General features: G+C 41.7%; 1 protein-coding gene across 3 annotated transcripts in view; it reads left to right on the top strand.

Annotated features, from left to right (window-relative positions):
- The window catches only part of LOC105939218 (tetratricopeptide repeat protein 28), a 306,671-nt gene that overhangs the window by 170,460 nt on the left and 113,448 nt on the right, over window positions 1-22,763 (top strand). For all 3 annotated transcript variants that reach the window (XM_021307932.2, XM_021307931.2, XM_036144490.1), the window contains one exon: window positions 17,993-18,140. In XM_021307932.2, the coding sequence (XP_021163607.2) occupies window positions 17,993-18,140 (148 nt within the window). The remainder of the gene's footprint in view (window positions 1-17,992; window positions 18,141-22,763) is intronic.

The raw sequence follows: 22,763 nt of genomic DNA, 5'->3' as shown, positions 1-22,763 counted from the left end.
TTAAATGTTCCCCCCCTACAAATGCTGCTTAAGCAAACTGTTATTGTGTGGAAATGCAGAGTTTGTGTCATTACTGGCCAACTTATGTCCTCCAGCTTTCGCGCGGCGAGGCTGCGAGCGTGCATCAGCGGGCGCGGCGGACAATGTGCTAATTTGAAATAGCAGGTTTCCTGATGTTCATTTGCAAACGAGCGTTGCACTCCCGCTCTTTGCTCGGGGTGATCATTAGCACGAGAGAGGGATTTGGTATTCAGCTCAGCCATGGCACTGATACTGAAGGGTCCCTGGCTTCTATTTCTATTAGAGTCCAAAGCCCGCGGCTACACAGCCAAACACTTCAATGAGCGCTTTCTCTGCGCATGGCCATTCGCCTCCGCCGCTGCCGCCGCTGCTGCTGCCCTTCTAACTCAACCTCTCTCTCGTCTGGATAGAAATATGACTGTAGAGAACACCCCCTGGTATTCTCCTGCCCCACCCCTTCATCTTTTCTTCTCGGCTCCCCTCGCGTTTTCACATCCAATTTTCCTGTCGCCCGGTGACACCCATTCCCTTAAGACCCCCGAGATACAGCGAGCTCTCTGGTCCCCTCTGTGAGTGTTGTGCATGCGCTCTGCTATTGATCAGAGTTGTGCCTTTGTGGCTCTGGGCTCCTGCTGGTGTTATCACTGCAGTGTGGAGGGCGGGGAGGTGGGACAGCGGTTCACAGCGCTGACAGCTTTAGGGCAGTGCATGCCATCTATAGGGAATTACAGGACTTTGACTTTGGCCTCTTTTCTATTTGCTGTTGTTTTTGCAATGTGCTTCAATAATCTACACAGTTAAACCATGCTAGCTTGTTTGATCAGACAGCTGGCGCAATATAACCTTCTTATCTGTGACCGTAATCGTGTAGGACCAAGATCTCTGCAGGCATAAAAAAAACATGTAATTTATCTTTGGACTTACATTTATTGCTATAAGAGAGACTATACAGTGCCATGGAAATGTATCCATAACCCTTGAACTTTACCATATTCTGTGAGTTTATAACCACAAACAATGTATTTTATTAGTATATTGTCTGTTGTCTGTCACACAAACAAAAAGTTTGATTTTGGTCTTTGCTTACCAGAGTAAATACTTGCGTTCATTTAGTTCATCTGCCTTCACTCTTATACCTCAAATAAAATCCTACCATCACGTAAAACTCCTAAAATAAAGTTTTGTGGTTGCCACACAGCGAAATGTGGAAAGGTTCAAGAGCTGTTTTTTAAGGGTATCATTCCTTCGTGACATGTGAGAGTATGCAAAGCTAATCCTGTACGCTCTGCACTACATTTATGTGGTGTTTAATAGAACCAAGTGAATGCCTTGCTTCTTGAAATTATGACCAATTAAAACCCGCCACATCGTCACGTTTAGCATAGCACGAGTTTAAATGAATTCAGGTTCACGTCTTAAACAAAAGCTTTGTTCTGTATATCTGCAAAATGAGAAGTTTATGATTAAAGTTTATGGATACAAATGGGTCAAAAATGTAAGTTGTGAACAAAATGTAAAGAAAATTGGAGTTAATGGAATCTAAATACTTTTAGATTTTGGTTGGTTTATAGTTAGAGTGGAAACCAGACGTTTATGTACACTGTATAAAGAGACACATGACCTTTTTATTCTTACTAACAATAAATCAGACTAAACTATTATTGATTAGGGTCGGATAGGAATACCAAAGTTAATTTTACTTGTTAATTGCCTGGCTATCCAGAAATACCTCTTAAAGAAGTAAGTAGAAAAAATGTTTTTACTTACCTCAAATTGAGAAGTAAAAACATTTTTGTTTAATTTTTTTAAACAAAAATGTTTTTTTTTTTTTTAATTGGGCTGCACAATGGGGCCGTAGGTAGCGCTGTTGCCTTGCAGCAAGAAGGTTCTGGGTTCAAATCCAACCCTGGGTCTTTCTGCATGGAGTCTGCATGTTCTCCCTGTGCATGCGTGGGTTCTCTCCGGGTACTCCAGCTTCCTCCCACAGTCCAAAAACATGACTGTTAGGTTAATTGGCTTCTCTAAATTGTCCTTAGATGTGAGTGTGTGTGTGAATTGTTGTTTGTCTCGTCTGTCTCTATGTTGCCCTGCGACAGACTGGCGACCTGTCCAGGGTGTACCCCGCCTCTTGCCCATTGACAGCTGGAGATAGGCACCAGCAACCCCCCTGTGACCCCATGAGGGATTAAGCGGGTTAGAAAATGGATGGATGGATTTAAATTGAGAAGTTTACATAATATTTATTTTGTATTTTTGTCAAATTTCTTTTGAAACTGTATGACTTAGGTCAAATGTTTTCAACGTGTTTCCAGCAAGCTACTGCAAGAAGCTTGCTGGAATTCTGGCCCATTTCTACTGACAAAACTGGTGTAATGGTGTTTGGTTTATGGGTCACCTTGCTCACACACACCTTTTTAGCTCTGCCCTTTCTGTGGGACGGAGATCAGGACTTTGTGACGGACAGTCCAAAACACTTTGGTGGTACGCCTTGGGTCACTGTTCTTTTGAAAGGACCATTTGTGCCCCAGCTTTATCCTCCCAGCTGATGTTTTGATGTGCTGATGTTGTGCCATCATGTCAACATTTGGGCCTTTTCCCAATTATTTAAAGGAAATGCAGGAAAAATGATAAATGTTGTCAGAAAAATTATCTTTTTCCCATTCAGCAAATAGAAATAACCTTAGTAATCCTAAGTGATCAAAGACAGAAAAGTCTGCGTGATAAATACTTGTTTTAGTGTATGTTAATATCTGGTTTCAACTGTAGATAGATAAAACTGTGTAATTTTTGTCTTAAAGCTAGAGCTAGATAACAGTGAAGATAGTGGCCCCTCTGTATTTTCTGTTTTTACCTCCCTAAGCTACTATTCTGCTTTCTGGGCTCGGTAAGTGTATGTAGGGCTCTTATGATGGATTGCATTACTGGGTTCTCACTAGTGCGTGCATAAGGATGAATGGGCGCCACATTAATGTTCATCTCTTTCCTCCCTCTTCTCTCCTCCATCTGCCTGTTTTTTTTTTTTTTTTTTGTTTCTTAAGTTTTCTCCACCACCCTGCCCCATTCTTCATCTCTGACTTTTCCTGACCTGTGTCCAGAAATGTATGCCGGGACACGCGTGCATACGCACACGGTCATGCTGACTCACTCGGTGGAATTGTTGTAGCACTCAAGGCAGCAGCAGTCCTCTGTGGCCGCAGTGATTAATTACTTTTAACAAAAGCAAACAGAGTCGTGCTTGTCCGGATCAATCTTTTCCCTGTCGTGGTGCAAATTGCTGTCACCAGTAATTGCCTAAACTCAGTGTTGTATGAAAAGGAGGGCAGCTTTCACCCTCTTCCATGGTCCCAAGCAAACTGTGGCCTTAGTTTGTGCCATTTTCCCCCCCCACTGTCACCCCTTTCTAAACCCCCCTCCTCTCCTCTGTCTTTGGAGCTAAGCCTGTGGAAAAAAAAGAAAAAAAAAAAAGAAAGAAGTGAGGCGGGTAGTCATGCCATTTCATTTTAACCTAACCATTTATAGTAGCTGCCATAGGCTTTTAGAACAGCACATAAAATGAAACATCCTGCCTCTCCCCATCCATGCATACTAATTGGCATTGCTCCGCCAAGTTGATCAAACACCATTAATCTATTTGCAGTTTATATTTGTTTCCAAATGAGAAAATTAATACATTCCGCTGCTACAGCCAGCTGGGTGCGGCGAGCCCCATTGATTGTTGGCATCCACAGTATGACTCATAGCTCCGAGCAAGTGTTTTCATTTTGGCTTACTGTGTTTGTCTGACTGTGTTTTATGTGTGTGCTTTTGGGCGGTAGATTACTCTTCTGTTGAGACCATTTGCCGGGGGAGTTTTAGATACGCGCTTTCCCCGTATATATATATATCAACTCTACGCAGGTGCAGCGTGTAAGGCGACTTGCTCGGCGGATCTTATCACTGGACACGCCATCGAGTATCCATGGAGACAGACATCAGAGCCAGGAAAAAATGCAGAGATCGTTATAAGCTGTTGGCCCCAATTAATGATGCACGGTGATGCCCAATGAACGCCTGGAGAACTCGCCGTTTAATGAGCAAACACAAAGACCATGTGGATGTGTTATAGGGCAGTGCGGTGTTATCAGCAGCGGAGTCCTCCCTTTCTTTAGTGCTACTCCAATTAGTCTCTGCTGTCATTATTTCAGTCTGAGAGAAAGAGCACTTGTTGATAAAATGTGCATTAGCAGCAATGTGGGGGACTCGCTTTCATTCTCTTTCTTAGTGTGCAGCATGCCCGCTGTGAAGCGACTAAAGATCCACAAATCTTAGATTTGTCACAGATTTCTTCAGGGTTGTTACCAGGGAGTGGTCGGCAGAAGCAGCAGTCTCTCTGTGTGTTTTCCAGAGAAATTCAGGCCTTCACTATAACACGGCACTCTTTAAAAGGTTTCTGATGAGTGGATTTCTTCCATTTCCTAGGCACCTCCCTTTCTCTGGACCTGAGATGGTCCTCACACATAAACCCTGTTTGATCATCAGGGCTGACCTTCCCTCCATCCAACACTTGTATGGGTTTAGGGTCAGGAAAAAGGCTGCCAACATCCCTGCAGACCCAACCCAACCCATCCTGGATGCAAACTGTTTCGACTTTTACCTTCAGGTTGGCGCTACAGAACGCTATTTACAAAAACCAGCCGTCGCAGAAACAGTTTCTTCCCCAAGGCTGTCGATCTGATGAACGCAGTGGACATCTTACAGCTTGAGTAGTCAGCTACGCTGCTGTGAAGCGAAATAACTATAATGCACTTTCACAATCACCCCTTTTTCTTCTCTCTACACAAAGAACAAAAGAATACAGTATTTATAACACAGTACACAACGTATGGACACCAAGTGTCTGCGCGTTGTGAGCGCCGTAACCAAAGTGAAATCCCTTGGTTGTGCAAACAATCATGACCAAACAGAGACCCTGAGGATTTTACGCAGGTTGAATACTTTAAAGGATTAAACAGAGCAGTGGTGCGGTGATATGTTTGGCTTTACCGTTGGTTTCTAAAGTGGGCTATTTGCTCCTTTGACAGTTTGATGAAACATCCTCTTGGCCGGTATGAACTGGCGTGTTGTGGAACCTTTTGTACCTGAAACGCTACAAACAGATCAAAACTGTAAAGAAAATATTCTCACACTTTTTTTTAGTGCCAATAATTTTTCAGAGCATCTCTTGCTCAGCCACATATAAGATTAACCCTCAAGTCTCCGCAGGAAGCAGCTCTTGTCTTGTTGTCGATCCTTAATGCAGCTAAACTGGTCCTCTCATAATCCTACTTTTGTCAACTTCTGGTGTTTTTTCTCTGGCCCAGGTTTGTCATATATATGATAAGTAGTGGAGCCTGTCCGCGTGGGACTCATCACACACTTAAATTGGTACAGCATGGAGTTCATATTGCATTGCGGCCAAGGGGGAATTAGCTAGTCTATATATAAACCTCAGCTGCATGTGTTGTGAATTAAAGTGCATTTATCTGAAAATCACTGGGGAGATCTCTGTGTGCACAGGCATGATGGCGGAGCTGCGGGAGCTGCAGCCACAACAGCGCCGGTATACAGATGCTGCTCTGGAAGAAGGGAAGGAGAAATAGGTCATTCAGAATAAAGAGCTCTGATAGCTCGGATGGAGGAAGACGTGTACAGTTGACGAGGAAGGAATAACAAGAGGCCTCTCCGTGGCTCCTTCAAATGCTAACCTTTGTCTCCCCTTCGTGCTCTCCCGCTGCCTTCTGTCCACCTACTTGATGTTTTTGTCTTCCCCTCTGGACCACATTACCATAGTCTTTCCTTACCCCGCTTTCTTCCAAACCTCTCGGTGCCTTATCAATGATTGAGCCTGCCTTTTACTCTGGCTTGAATATAGTGGTATCAAAAGCAGGCGGAGCCCATGCTATGCTTTCATTAGACCTCGATGGCTGACTGCGACTCATTTGAAGTGTTGCAGGGCCGCTCTGGAGAAGCCACGCTGTCGGGCAGCCTGCTGCTGACTCTTGTTTGAAGAGGCAACTTTCCACTCGGACCAGAGCGCTCTAATGAAGTGCTGACTCTGGCGAAGCGCCCTGCCTACTGTGCGTCACCCTCAGAGGGGGTAACGACTTGGTTGACTCTTTGGCATCTTCAGTGACAGATAAACAATAAAGCAGCCCCGAAGAAATCTGATCCAAAGATCTTTCTTTTCTTTCCAGACTAAAGGTTTTGTGAATATGGCAGTTTCATGTAAAATGCACGTCTCTTGCCGCAAAGCGAGCACATGACTACGATGCTTTGAAGATTTGCGAAGACCGAGTCAGTCGCCACTGTCCTAGTGATTGTTCTCACATTGAGAACTTGTTTCTTGGCCAGTGTTTACCAATGGAGGGACATTTTTTAGCCATCCTTGAGTCCACTGTCAAAGGCATTTGAGGGCCAAGAGTGCAGAACCTGGTCCATATAGTCCCTTCCTGTATTCCTGTAAAGCTAACTAAAACAGTGCCTTGTAAACATAGACTTACCACTGGAACTTTGCGTGTTGTCACGTAACAGCTACATATTCATTGTGTTCACTCGCAGCTTGCATTCATATTATTGACCAATCACTCTGACACCCCTGGATAAGATCCAGTGCAACCCATAGCCTTCAGAAGCTACCTATTAGGTGAACAAGCTCTAAGAGTAGTCGTCTTGCAATCGGAAGGTTGTGGGTTTGATTTCAGCTTACCTGTGTCAAATGTTGATGTTAAGTACCTGGGCAAGGCACTTAACCCCAAGTTGCCTACCGATCTACGTATGAATGTGTGTGCGATTGGGTGAATGTGGCTCTAGTGTAAAGCGCTTTGAGTGGTCAGTATGACTGGAAAAGTGATATTTAAATTCAGTCCATTTACCATTTATATGTGTACTCTAGTCACAATACAAATGTAGCTTTTCTCTGAAGGCTTCATGTAAAGTTTAGCATCTGAAATCTACCAAGATATCTCCAGACACCTTATCTGACCATACAAGGACAGTATTTGTTATGGTAGCAGTTAAAAGGCCCATGGTCCCATCGAAGGGGCTGCAAAGATTAACAAGAGGCAGAAACGGTCAACACTTAGGACACATATTAGTAGTTTATTCTATGACTCTGGCCTTTTTGAGGAAGATAGTCATTTTTCTTAAAAAAAAAGAAACTGCAGTTTGCCACAAGCTATGTTGTGGAAACGGTACACAAATGTAAGCTGGAGCTCTGGCTAGATGAGACCAAAGCAGAACAGTTAGACCTGCATGTAAACAATACATGTGACAGAAATTGTTTACTGCACATGGTGTTGGCAGCATTATGGCGTGTGAATGATAAAAAAGAATTCAGGGACAGGGATGCTGGTTAGAGTTAATGGAAAGATAAATAAAAGTAGATACAAGGCAATCTGTGAGATGTTATAAAAAAAGTGAAACTGGGGCTATGGTTCACCTTCTATAACCGAGGTCACCAGCCTTTTTGAAACTGAGAGCTACTTCATTGGTACTGGGTCATATGAAGTAGTTAGTTTCACTTTTGCTTTGCTATACAGTGAACTGACTCTGGAGCTGCTCTCATAGAGCCCTCTTTCCTGATACCGACCAATCACAGGCGTGGACGGGCTTTATATGTTGAGTGACGTGCAGCCCCGAGAATCCCTCAGCCAAAACAAAGAAGATGGCTGCCGTTACGGAGCGTTCGTTTGCTAGTGAGCTTTCTTCTGTTTTAAAATCATTCACCGAAGTCTCCGCTTGACCACGTCTCGCCATGTTGAATTTTATTGTGAAATGTTGACAGAGGAAGTCTGAGTGTGCCTTTTTTACGTCACGTCTGTAGTTTCTCTGATTGGGTTACTTTGCGCCTGTTAACCCGCCCCAGAAAAGCCCTCTGTGGGAGCATTTCTAGACTAACTTCAGCCGTATGGAAGAGAGGCAAAAGTTAGTCTGGCTGGCCAGGCTACATACGAAAGGCTATCAGTACTGACCTTTGAACTAGAAGAGTCAGAGCTCATCTTAACTTTATATAAAATAAATACATTTCTATGCTGTTTTTAAGATATTGTAATTTTAAACGCAAGTGTGATCACAAAAGAAGATCAACAGAATAAAATAACATTTTAGATGCAGCTCACTGGATGGTTGTGCTTTTTTTCGAACAAGCTTGAGGGCACCACATGTGGTCCTTGGGGGCGACCTGGTGCCCACGGGCGCCATGTTGTTGACTGTTCTAGAAGGACGACATTAGCCCTACAAAGCAAAATCTATCATTTTTGATGGGAATATTAAAAGAAACCTCAAAATGCGAAATCGCTGGAGAAAACATTGTAGTTTTTTTTAAATGTCTCATTTTGATTGTGTTTATTTAATGACCATCTAACATTATTGTATCAATTATGATAAAAAAAAAAAAAACATCCAATGAGCAGTTCAATTAAATAAATACAAATTTCTTTTCTTAAGTCCGGCTTTAAAATGCCAAACATTCAGCCAGAGCTTTATAGAATAGTTTAGACCAAAGCAATACATGTGTTTGATAGAATGGTCCAGTCAAAGTGTTGATATAAATCCAATAGAAAATTTGTGGCAGACTTGATAACTGTTGTTCACGGATGTTTTACATCCATTCAGACTCAGCTTCAGATGTTTTACGAAGAAGAATGGGCAAAAGTGTAAGTCATTAGATTTCCACATTGATTAAACAAAGAAGATTGAAACAGTTATTATTTTTAAATATCCACTGAATACTGTGGCCTTTTACTTGATGGCTTCCTTTGATGGAAAAAAGAAAGCCCTATGTAAATCTTGAGGGTGTTTTATATTAAAATCATTTGTGGCCACCTTTCAGCCTGGTCGGTTTGGAAGGCACTCCGGCAGCCTGGAGGTTGCTCTCTTGTTCAGGTTCACCATCTGGCCTTGATTGATTAAAGCTCCTTTAAGTAATTAATGCCTACTTTAATTGAGAGCCAGCCCTTGTGGCTGTGGGGACCGTGTGCAGAGCGAAGCCAAGGATCTAGTCGAGAAGGGCATGGAAATCTGTTTAGCACCCTGACCCTCTCAGCCACTCATCTAAAGGCTCTTAAGATGTTAATAGGAAGGCAAGTATGCAAGCTGCATCCATGTGACAAATCGAGCTATAAATCACGGCGGTCGTGTGACATTACTTTTTCCAACATTGGGATTAACGTGCTGGGAAAGAGCTGCAGGCATATTGCGAGTTTATTCGCCAGTTTATCACTTTCCATTGGTCTTTTTCCTTTGTGAAAATGGTCTCTTATGGTGGACATGCATGATGCAGAAAGAAAATTGAATTTATCCTGCCAAACAGCACATTTTGACAGCACGTCGCTGCGTGAAGCCACGGCGTGCCACCATTGTGCTGTTTCATCTGCTACTGATGAATGAACAATATTTTCTTTTCCCCTTGCGCTTCACTTTTACTGTCACAATAGATCTTGCACTGCGAGTCCTGACCTTTTTTTTTTTCTTCTTCTTTTGTTGAAGGTTCTCTTTGTCTTTTTGTAATTGTTTTTAGTAAACATTAAACCATCCCCCAGTCAGATAATGTGAGACACAGTGAATACAGAGTGGTCAGCATTGATTCCACATACCCGACTATGACCTTTTCCAATCTAAAGTCCTGCGCTGCCTGCCAGTTTGATGTGAGCCGGCTAATCGATTCCTCGCAGTCTTGAGAGACTCTCCCTCTGAAATCTCTTCCAGGCCACCTGGAGTTTACCTGGATTTCATTGCTGCCACTCACTAAATAATGAAACATTTACCCTTCAATTGCCAGCTCCACAAAGAATAATTAATTTGCTCTCATTAAAGTCATCTAATGTAATGGCCTCATTAAGGGCTTTGGATGGAACGGCAGTCAACGGAGTCTACGACGCCCATTAGGAGAGATACATCAATGGATCATAAATATTTTACTGCCTCCACCTGAATGCAGATTGTTAGGCCCCCCCAGTTTGACTTGCACGAGTATTTAACAATCACCTTTGGTTGGAGTTAAAGCACTAACAAAAAATAAGGCTAGTTGAGTCCTTTCTGCAGAAGCTAGTACAGTCAGCATTTTGCTCTGGAACAAAATGCTTTGAAAGAGGAACATTTGTCATCGACTTGCTGTATTAATAAGGTAAAGGCTCACTCAGGGGGAGGAAAAATTAGTCTGTCACTGTTTTTTTCTAAGAGACACAACACATGCGTTCAGATAGACTGACTTGATCGATGCGGGGTCAGTGGTGTTTGCTGGTTTAGGGTTGGGTCTTATTAGATTGGGAAGGTGGTAATAGACAGGCAGCTGTATAAGGCTTCTCTCTATGTGACCTCAGGGGCCAAAGGTCTGTGTTTGACCCAAGGAAACAATTGTAATGCCCCAGGATAGTCCTTAGACTTGTTTAATTCAATGGGATACAGATCTATACCTGCAAGGGGTCCTGAAATTTGGCATTGAACGTAGGTTTCAGTCTTTTGTCCAAAACTGTTTTCCTTCCATTATACTTTTGGCACCGGATATTCCAGCTAATTTACCATGATCAATAGCTATATTTAGATACTAAATTAAGCTACAGTGGTAAAACCTGTGAATCAATGTTGTGACCGTGAAAGGATAATTGAAAATACACTCAATGCCTAGTCTTTCAGATGCAACTGGGCAATGACTGGATACCACGTGTCAACTTAGCCAATGCATGTAGGCCTCTAGATGTGGCGGAGACGACTTATTGCAGTTCAAACCGAGCATCAGAACGGGGAAGAAGGAGGAATTAGGAGACTTTCAACCCGATTTGGTTCTTGTTTTTTTTTTTTTTTTTCACAGACTGCTGATCTACAGGGGTTTCCTGTACAGAAAACGATCTGAAAAGAGAAAATATTCAGATAGTGATGGTTCTGTGCACAGAAGTGGCTCTCTGATGTCAAAGGTCAATCGGCAAATTGGATTGAGATGATATAGAGGCAACAGTAGCTTAAATGACCACTAGACAGACCCATTTCAGCCACAACATTCAAATGTTAGGGACAGGGTTTGGTGTGAATAACATGAAATCATGGATCCAGTCTGCCTTGTCTCAACAGTTTAGGCTACTGCTGTAGGTGCAATGTCACATGTAGTATTTTGCTGACCACTATGCCCCTTTGTAAATACAGTGTCTGATGGCTGATCCCCAACAGGAATGTCACAAAGTTCAAATCATCTCAAACTGGTTTGTCGGACATAAAAAAAAGTTCACTCTACTCCGTAGGCCTAAACAGTGACTATGTCTTAGTCGAGTAGAGCGCCTTTTGGATGTGGTGGAACAGGGAGCTCATGTGGCAGATTTGCAGCCAGACAAATTGTGTCAATGTGGACCACAACCTCTGAGGAAGGTTTATCTGTGCCATGAACGATTAAGGTGGTTCTGAGAAACAAAGACTCACTTTTGGGCTATGATTCATGCCTTTGGAAGAGGAACAGCAGTTAAAGAGCGAGGAAACAGAGGGCAAACTGCAACAATCTATCCCATGGTGCTGTTAGTTTTAAAATAATCCCAGCATCCCGGCCTGAGTCCAGAACTGATTTCAAGTAATAATTGTTAGTTGGAGACAGATGGGTGGTTTTCTGTGGGAGACATCGACGTATCCATCCTCAGTTGTATTTTTGTGTGTGTGCAGTGTATTTGCAGCCTGCTGTCCCTATTTGATCCACTGATATAGGCTCCTTTTGGGTTGGCAGTGGGGGCTCTTCTATGAATGAGTGTTTGAGCAACCACTTGCCCTGTTGGCGATCAGCAACCTTCTGCAGCAGGCTTATCCTGAACACACCACAGCAGCGAAGGGTGTGGTGCAGCGTAGGCGAGGTTACGAGGCTCGTATTGATTTCCACATTCAAGTGTATCTTTATTATTGCTGATCACCGATCAGGGCACAGCAAGATACATGAAGCTGTGGGCTACAGGGGAACAGCTGGAGGTATCACTGCGGTGAAAGGCCGCCTTTATTGTGTGCAAGGCGTGTGGCTTTTCTTTTCTTTCTTTCCTTTTTTCTTTTTTTTTTTAAGAGGAACTTTTCGAGAATCTATGTTGAGCTTTTACAGGCCTGAATTTATAGGCTTTTATTTTTGTCTCCATTGTCTTTGATAACCGATATTTATATAGTGGTTGGGGAGAAAACCAGAGATCAAGGGGAAACAGGCTGAAGAAGTAGATGTGAGCGTGTTTTTATCTCTGAAGCATAGTTTTAATGGCACTCATCATCAGCAGGAACATCAGGAAAAGGTTTTCTGCTGCAGATGTGAAACGACTGAGTAATCAAAATATGTCCGATAGCTAATATCTAATTCAATTTCTACAGGTTGCAATTGAGGTGCAGTTATGGTCTGAATTTTAAATATGCTTATCACCACTATGAATGTTATTGTAAATTTGGGCTTTTAAAGCATGTTTCTTTTGTTTATGTTTATATTTTGACAAATTTCCTTGAGCAATTAGTGTGATTTCTGTTGCTAACAATAAGCTACTGGCATGATTCTGGTTGGATAATTGAATTGTCTTTTAATCAGAAATGGTAGGGTTCCATTTATATTGGTTGGTTTTCTGACATGGACCTGACTTTAAGCAAAAGTCTATTTATTTTAACAGGCAGAGGTTCAAAAGCCTGCTTTATCCATTCCTAAACCAGTGTTGATTTGAGTTTGAGGTCATTAGCTATGTTTTACACCTATATAAGTAACCGGAATAAAGGGCTGATCAAAATAAAACTGCATCCTGTAAATACGGAAATCAGAATATTGTGATAGGATTAAGCTCAATCTGAATTAAATTGTATTCCCAATGAAACGGGTGGCTTTTGCTGATAGTTAATCTGCATAGAGTCCATTACGATCATGTCAGTAGGACTGGGACAAACTGCCCTAACTATGTCTCTCATCCTGTAACTCAGGAAGACCAACATGTGCTCCTGAGCCTGCAGCTTTATCAGGAAGTGCAGTAACGACTCAATTGTTTTTAGAACCTGGTGCGGCTCCATTCTGGATGCTCAGAAGACTCATAAGGCACACACGTCCACAAATTATTGTTCAATAAAGTTTAAAAAAAGAAATACCACACTTCCGTTTGTTTTTCAGCACAGAAAACCACATAAGAAATAGCACAATTTCTTCTTTTGTGGTTTTTAGGAAGATTTGAGAACAGTGTATGTCACAGTGCTTGTATTCTGAATAAAGCCCTGTGCTTGATTTGGTGCCCATATAAACAATGTGTCAATCATCTTTTTTTTTTTCTTTTTCAATCATTTAAATCGGATCAAGGAATTTTATGAATACAAACATATCTACTGTTATGTCGACACACAATTGTGTCCAATAACTTCCAACCATCTGGGCGGCTGATTTAAAGTTACTTTCAGAAATTCTGAGGTTGTCCTCAGTTTTTCATTTTTTTTTGGCCGTCTTTATGCACGACACCAGAACAGTTAAACTGCCCCAACCATGATGCTACCACCGCTGTACCTGACAGTTGTCTTTGTTTCTAAGTATGTAATCCTCCATACATATTATGTATGGATTATAGTGGCCAAATAGCTCAATGTGACCTGCCTCATCTGACCGATGAGCAAACTCCTGTTGCTCATTGTTTTCACAGCCATCAAATGTAAAAGCGCTGCGAGTCGAGATATTGACTTCCTTATTTAAGCCTGTTAGGTCCACGTCTCAAACAGGGACAGACAAGTGCAAACACAGACACGGTCCCTGGGGCCGACGACGCCCCTGGGGTTACGGTGTGCTGAGGAGGAGCCCAAGAAGGGGGCAAGGACATATGCTGAGACATTAATCTGCTAATACAAAGAAAGAGCCTGAAACAGCTGGTGTTGTGCCAAACTCCCAATCTTAATCTTGTCAACTTTCTGTTCAGCTGCTCCGACTGTGAGTCTCATTGTGAGCAGAGCTGTCACTGGAAGAAATTTGTCCATGCCTCATTGTAAGTGTCTTGTTAGTGCGAAGCAGAGCACACGCAGAAGTGTGCGAGGTCTTTGTGTGTGTGTATGTGTGTGTGTGTGTGTGTGTGTATATGAGTGAGTGTTAGTCCCCTGCAGTGTGTATCACAGTATATTAGGGAATTTTTTTTGCATCATTTCCCCTCTTCCTCCAAAGCATAGAAACATGAATATTTAAAACTACATCAAACAAGCATTCATGAAATATTAAAATGTTTGAGGCAGAAGAAAAGCTTTTATCCTCTTTCATTCTTAAGTATTTTGTAGCCTCTTCCACACACACACACACACACACACACACGCACACACACACACACACACACACACACACACACACACACACACACACACACGCACGCACATTAACACGCATGTGCAAATGGACATGCACATTAGTCCTCTGTGAATATACCTACGGGTTAGAATAACAAGTCTTCCTGCTGGACCCACTCTTCTGTGGCATCAGCACCTTGCTGCGTTAAATACAAAAAGCAGCGATGCAGGACCGTTTTAGTCCAAATTGAATTTTGGGCAAAATGGATCATCAGAAGCGTTGGTTTGTGGATGCCGCGTAGCAGAAGATACTAAAACGGAGGTGTCACATTTTAAGAGGGCATGCTTGTGTTGTGTGAGAACTTCCAAGCAGAGATTCCTGTTTGTGGCTGAAAGATGAAGCAGTCATTTATACTAGTTATAGTTTTTTTTTTTCCTCTCTGATGCTGTATGTTGACAAAGCAAAATTAATCTGTGCTGTGCTCGCTCTTTTTTGCCTCCTCTTTACTAATCTCCTTCGCTCAGTTTTCCTCTGTGTACGGCCAAGAGCCAGACGTGGCAGTAATCAGTCAGGCAGCAGCTCTGAACGGACGCGGCTGTGTTTTTAGTCCAGATCCTATTAAGCGTGAAATAAAGAAACGGTACGGGTAAAATCTTGCTGTCACTTCACTTGTAAGGCCCCATAGCCAGAAGCAGCAAACTTGTTGGTGCTGTTGCCTTCTGGTCTAATCTGGATTTACATTGCATGAAGGCGCTATGAGAGTTATATGCTGCGGGTAAGATATTGACTCCTGTTAATGTTTTGACAGAACCTCGGCTAACAAATTTGGAACTGTCCTTTCGAGGCTTGAACTTAAATTTGTGTTTCACTTTAGCCCATCTCTGCAGTATCTGTGAATCTGATTAGCATGAAGGTACTGTGATGTAAATTTTTCAGATGAATCCTCTATATCAAATTGACTTATTGGATTATGCACAGGCTAAGGGTATACTGTGCCTATTATTCTTTAGCCACATGATGTGATTTAAAGGAAGTGGGAGATTAATGAAAAAAATCCCTTTAAGGCTCTCAGGGACATTAATTCTGTCCTTTCTGATCATGTATCTCTATATTATATTTATCCTGGCTTGATTTTACTTTATTTATTTTCGTACTTTGCAAAATCCAGAGGACATAATAGGTTGCAATGAAAAGAATGAAGATTACTCTATTTTTTGATGGAAGTAAGCCTTGTTTGATCCATCTTTTTTATCATCTACTTTCCCTGGTTGCTCCAGTCGGGGCTGTTAAGGGAATGACAGGAAGGCAGTCATATATTATAAGGTAAATCTAATCAAAGGGAGAAGTGCTTTTAAATGTCTTATTTTTCCCTTGGGCAAATGTTTTGTGGGACCACTCAGTTCTCACCGACGTATCATGCCCAAACTCCACCGTTTCAAAATGCAATTAATATCGAGCAGGTACCCGGGCCTGTGGTCCCCGTCATATGATAACAATGTTAGAACAAAGGTCAATGCTTTGAATTTAATCTCTGTCCTCGTCATTTTTAGTGAAGTTGCGTTGCAAGTGAGAGGAGGTGGGCAGAAGGTCTGCAGAGTGATTTGTAGTCAGCGTGGAGCTCAGACGGAAGCAAAATTAATTACTGGTCTCTATAAATTCAATGTCATGTCTCATTTTGTTTAATCCCCCCCTCCTTTCTCACTTCCTAGTGGTTCTAGTCGAGAGGCTCGGGAAGACTAATGAAAAGGCCTCTTAGATGCTAATGGGAAATTAGCCTTCGTGTCACTTTTTGAGGCTGTGAGTGGAATGACTGCCTACTCACTCAGGATATGGTCAAGTGGCAGCCGGGACTGTAGCTCCGCTTGCATAAACACACATATGACAACAGCAAAAGGTTGACAGCTTCCCGATACATTCCTTCTTTTTTTTTTCCAGGCTTTGCAAATGTAACCGAGTACATTTGAGATAAAAGCCCAAGATGTGACTTTTCCAAGAGACAGTTTGCCTTTTCCTCAGAGGATTTTGTGGTTTGGATCAAGGATACTGAGTTGTTTCTAGTTCTTTAAGTCTTTATAGCTGGCGTTAAACTGTACCAGAGTCAAATTTAACAATTTAACTTGGATTATTTTGTGATCAGGCCTCAATTATAAAAATATTTTAAGTCACACGTCTGCATGAAAGCTAATTTAGTTTTTCTCTTGTGAGTCCAAACTGATGTGAAAAAAAAAAAAAATCAAACTTATTGATGGGGCTTTAGATCTCGGAGACGGCATCTGTTTTAGGTTTCATTCTGCAAAATGTTCCAAAACTCTTTATTCTCCTATGGCAGGAAATAATCTGTCACAGGCTGCATGCAGTTTTTGACAGTTTGTGTGTTTCTCAGCTCTCTAAATAAAAGTTTGAACGACAAATCTGTTTAATTTTTGCCTTTTTGAAGGACCATTCTCCGTCTGCTGCCAGTTCCTCAACTTTTACAACTAGATCACGTCAAAGTGGATGGCCATAATGGCCATAAATCTGGCCTTTCCTGAAGACTGGCACATAACAAATCTGTTAGGAAGTGCATTTTGTAGTTTGCCACAAGCCACGTAGGGAACACAGCAAGGATATGAGAGAAGGTCTCTTCAAATGAGACAACACATGAATTCTTTGGCTCACATTCTAAACCTCATGTGGTGGAAAATAACACGGTAATTCCCCTGAATACGCCGTGGTGGTGGCTGCAACATGCTGTGGGGATACCGTTCTTCAGCAGCAACAATAAAGATAGTCAGAGCTGATGGGCGGGCCTAAATACACGGAGTTCCTGGAAGAAAGCCTGTTAGAGGCTGCAAAAGACTTGAGACTTGGGGCATAGGTTCTGGACAAGAAGCCTAAATGTACTGGCAGTGCTTATGTGAGACAATTTACATCAACCTGCTTTCCGGCATTGGAATGACCTGGTCAAAGTCCAGATTTAAATGAAGCAGAACATCTGTGGCAAGAGTTAAAATGATCAATCACGGCTGCTCTCTGCTCAATCTGATTGGGCCAGAGCGAGTTTACTAACGAGAACTGGCAAAATATCAGACCGGAGCTGGAAATCCTGCTAAAGGTGGTTCTTTAAAATGTTGAATCATTTACCACAGTCTTAAGGCTTTATTTGAAAAAGAAAAAGAAAAAACAAACATATATCATCTTCCTTCCACTGTGCAGCTCGCATTGGTCTGACACATATCCAAATAAAACACATTGAAGTTGGTGGTTGTAACTTAAATAGTATGTGCATAGTATGAAAAGAATTGAAGGTCAGTAAATGCTTTTTTAAGGAACTGTATTCATCCCATACTAATTTTCATTTTCTTTCCTTTTTTTTAAAAACACATATAAAAAAGACATCCCAGCTCTCTACTTGTGTAGATTACTCCTGCAGCAAATGGAGGAAAAAAAAAAAAAATCCAACTACCGTGGCTCCTGAGAAGGCAACCATCCAGAGTGTAACATGTTCATTTATGTAAAACTTATAATCCAATTAACAAGTACAAAAAAGCCCACTGATCATTCTATAATGGGAGTACAAAGCAAAGAAGTGCCATGTTTGGGAAACTGCTCATGTGGAAGAAATGCAAATGGCGTGAAATGAGTGTGTCTGGTAATGTGTCTGAATAAAGCCCCTTGCTGTGGTAAATGACTGGATTCCCGATAACTCTTCCCGCTTCCCCCTTTGGTTTGTTTTTGCAGGCATACTTCCGACAGGGTGTTGCCCTTCAGTACCTTGGTCGCCATGCGGACGCGCTGGCCGCCTTTGCCTCCGGCCTGGCCCAGGACCCCAAGAGCCTTCAGCTGCTTGTGGGGATGGTCGAAGCCGCCATGAAGTCGCCGCTACGAGGTGAGATTCGTCAACACCCGACGCCTCGGTGTGTGTGTTTCAGCCCATATTCATGGGTATTTCGCTATCTTTGTTGCATCACCATCTTCACACATTTTGTCCTACAGCAGCCTAAATGACGGCCTCACAGACAATCCTCATCCTGTCAGTCAATACACATGTTGGGGTGACTTTATCTGTCAGGTTTTTTTTTCTCCCCAGCTTTTCAGCAAGCAGGCTGTCTTTCTGTCTATCTGTTTTTTTTTTTTCTTTGTTGCCGACTGTTTGTGTCGAGTGCTTACCTTCGGGCTCTGAGGCGTGACACCCGCAGCTTCAGCATATCTTATTGTCACTCAGCCTGATCGCACACACAGATAGCCTGCTATCTAAATGAGGATCCAACATTAATGCTATTGTGTTTGTCTGGTCTTGTGTAAGCCTTTTTTCCTACAGATGAGTGGATCTTTGAGCACTGCATCAAAGCCACGATTGTGACTGTAGAAGTGATGATGATGAGCATTATTACCTGTAGTTAGTCACTGAGTAGGAAGCTATCACTGTCAAGACAACAGTTTTACAATCCAGAGGCTCTATTAGAAGTACGCCAATTGTTCAGAGATTCTGAGATCAGAATCGGACAATTTCCCATTAATTGGTTCTGATCCTTAATCAGCAAGTCAAGTACCGAATAATAATTTTTTTTGTCACATTCTGAAAAGGCTACCGCCCCCTGGCGACACCTCTAAGCCCTGCCCAGTCCTTTTACTCTGGAGAAGCAGTCGCACATTGAAAAACTTCTTTTGTAGGAAATGACTCGAAACAGAAACTGCTTTATCCCCTTTAATCTAAACAAGTACACATCAGTACTGAGGCTCTTAACAGGTATCGACACGGTAAAAAAGAACGAGGAAGCCTGTTGTCCATATCTATGTATCCCACATTTGTAAAACTCACAATGCCTGTGAATCATTTGTTATTTTCCCACAACTGCTTTCAACACCTTCAACTTCATGTAATATCTAACAATTCATAACCTGCTTCAAAACTAGGAATTTCAACAATTTTCGTTCTATACAGTTGTCTCTCAATAAATTTGAATCGATTTCAGTTACTTAATTAAAAAAAATTAAATCCTATGTGGTATATCGATTCTCTGTGCAGTGATGTGTTTCAAGCTAATTTTAATTTTGTCAATTAAAGCTTTGTACCTAATAACAACTCAAAGTGAATGCTCTCAGAAAATTACAACTTTATATGCAACCATTAAACTGGATTTTTAACCACTAAATGTTATATTATGTGCCAGACGATCATGGTAAAGTCTGCTGACTTGACAGTGGTCCAGCAGACGGTTACCGACACCCTCCAGTCTGCAAACTGAGCTGACCTCAACCTCACAGAGAATCTATGGAGGGTTGTCAAGGTGGCTATAAAAGCAACTGGGGCTTAATTTCTTCCACAGCACGCTGCACTGAAGCAGTTATTCATACAAAAGGAGCCTTGACTAGATGTACTGTAAAGTACGTCTGCTTTTCAATAAGCTGATATTTCTCTATAAAAAAAATCATTTTTTGTTTTAATTTTTGAAAAATGGAAATTTGGAATCAGCTGTAAGCCTTAATTATCTAATTTAATTTAAACTGGAATATACCACTCTGTTGTTAATCTATGTGATATAAAAAACACAAACTTTCATTGTTTGAATGAAATTCCTATAATAAGCGTTTGGTTACCTTCTAGGTGTAACCAAACGGTTTTACTTGTTTAGTGCCCTCGTTTTTTTTTTTTTCATCACCACCACCTTTTTGACATGAACCGTGGTGAAACTGGGTCTCTCAACAAATGTGGCGTGCTCATGTGATCCAAATTGTGTTGTGAAATGTGTCAAGAGATCTGTTGCTGCAGAGATTTAATCAGTGAGAAATTGAATGTAGCTGTCCCATGAAAATTTGGGTGCAGAGGCAAAAGGAGAAAAAAAAATGGCTTGGAGAGTAAAGAATGTAGTGCCTATCTTAGCCGCCATGAGCTTTTTCAGCCAGCGATTTCAACCATCGAACAACAAAAAAAACAAAACACACTTGGGTGTGAGCCCAGACCAGTCCATTGTGGACCAGAATGGGGGTTCTCAGTAGGGGAAGAGCAATATTTAGGCCAAGCCACTTAATCCCCTAATTGTTTACTCTACTTTCTCAAGTGCCAGACAGCCAGGGGAAGAACTAATCCAAGGTGTGTTGAGGAGAGGTAGCTAGGTCAAAGGATTAAAAACAATGATCCTCTCAGTGGGGCTCTTGGCACATGGGGCCCATAATCAATATTACAATGGTAAACAGGGAGGATAATCTGTGTTACACAGCCAAAGTCCCAGTAGAAGTGAAAGGTACGTGTGCACTGCTTTCTCTCCTCTCAGAAGGACTTTTTTTTCTCCAAATTGGGTTGTTTATCTGACAGTAATCAGCATTATCGAACATATAGGGCAACACCTCTAAAGAGTACTGAATGCAATGTCGTTTTAATCGGGTCTTTATGTGTTATGATGATTCTTACATCCAGTTCTCCCACCTATCAGTGAAAACCCAATTGCCTGTTGTTTTCAATTACCCAGTTATAGTCAACTCCCTTGTATTGCTGTATGATCTGCATCAGGTAGGCTTTCCTTTGTGTTTACAGTAGCTGCAGATTATTGTCGTGATGTAGATCAGCACAGTTCAGTGCACTCTAAACACTGTTAATTTAATGACTTTGTACAAAATCAGGCAACTGAACTGGGAAAAGATTCCAGATTGGATTTGATTCCTGATTCTCATTCAGAGCTTCCCAACAAGTGGACAGCAGCAATCCAGAACTGAACTCAAATGAGACCTTACCTGGACCCAGAGTGGTTGATTTTTTTTTTAAAGGATGTATATCTTTTCTCGCATTTACGGCAAATCTTTTTATGTTGTAAGATTTTATGGTAAATGGCTTTTATAGCGCTTTATCAAGTCTGACGACCCCAAAGCGCTTTACACAGTCGTTCACCCATTCACGCACACAGTCACACCCTGGCGGTGGTGAGTTATGTTTGTAGCCACCGCTGCCCCGGGCCAGTTATTTAAGGCTGTAAATGCCTTAAACAACATTAAGGCTTTTATAGCCTTAATGTTATTTGCTGTAATACAGGATGAGCCCACAAGCCTCCTGTGAAGAAGAAGAGAGAGATGCAGTCCTTAAAAACATACTGTGAAACTGAACACGCGTCTTCATGTTCTGTCTTCCTATGGGAAAAATCAACCTGCTTCTTTTCTTACAGATATTACACTTGGTTATGTGAAACATTGCTATGAGAATAAACACAAATCATTTGAGGAATCGTAAACTTTTCAATCTAAAAGAAAGGGGGAAAAAAAATGAAAACGGTCATCTAAGAATCTTAAATAACAGTGCAGCAGAAAACACACAGCAGTCAATATAAAAAGCATTTCAAACTGAAGAGGAGTCAAAAATAGGATAATTGCTTTGGTGTCATATTAGCAGAGATGATTGCCTATTTAAACGTTGATAGCAGTTTTTGTGCAACAGTAGGTTTGGTGTGGCTGTGAGTTGTCAGGTGTTCAAAACAACTAGTTCACAATGCAAAGCAGAAAAGAGAAAATAAAACACTCTTTTAATAAAATAGTTTTCAAGAATCGCTTCCTAAATTAGAAATCAGTAACATTTTGGACAATGGATTGTTGCTAACTAGCCGTCTCGGTGACTGATTGAATGGACTGATGGACTAGCAGGATGGCGGTATGTTACGGCCGATTGCAGCCCGTGGTGATTAGGGATAGAAATGCTTCTGGGAGCAGAGTCATGCAGCTCTACGACGTCACAGGGATTCCAGGTGTGAAACACCTTCTTCCTGGGAGGCGTGATGAAAATGAGCTAATTTCTGTATATAGATCAGTTCTTATCTCCTCCTATGGCTGAGTGCAACAGCAATAAAAAAGAAGTAACACAGGGTTTTTCAATCGTATCTTCCAATCGTTAATTTATACTTAATATAATATAATATATATACGCACACGCATATACATATGTACATACAGCATGATACATATCTCGTGCCTCGGCTAAAGCCGGCTCCAGGCATCTATTTCTGTGCCTATTTTGTGTGCGGGGAATAATGCGCTTCAGTGTTGTCAAAACGAGCTGTTTATAAATGTAACAGCCATGACACCTTTTAAAAAAGCATTTTTTTTTTCAGCGTTTGATTTATGATTCAGCTCTCAGTGTCACTCTGAACGCAATTACAAGGTGTGAATGGATATAATATGCATGCACTGTCTACATAAGCACAACGTACTGCCAAGTGCCGGAACAGAGGCGATGCTCCTGAAAGAGCATCATCAGTTATGCTTTTGTGTGCTTGTATGGAGAAGCATCTCATATTGTGTGTGTTTGGGGGGGGGTGTATCTGTGTGTGTGTGTGTGTGTGTGTGTGTGTGTGTGTATAAGCATTCTTGTGAGGTTCTAAGGTGTACTCTACATGTTCAGATGTTCCTGTGTTTAAATGTTTGATTCTTAACACTTCCAGAAACTTTAATCTGTAGACAGAAAGTAGATTACACACTGCTTAGATAGTCAGATTATGCTGTATGTGGTGAGCAATGTTTTGGTCTAATT

This window comes from Fundulus heteroclitus, chromosome 12 (assembly GCF_011125445.2).
Source record: "Fundulus heteroclitus isolate FHET01 chromosome 12, MU-UCD_Fhet_4.1, whole genome shotgun sequence".
NCBI lineage: Eukaryota > Metazoa > Chordata > Actinopteri > Cyprinodontiformes > Fundulidae > Fundulus > Fundulus heteroclitus.
The sequence above is the reverse complement of the archived record's forward strand: the minus strand, read 5'-3'. Positions and strand labels throughout refer to the sequence as shown.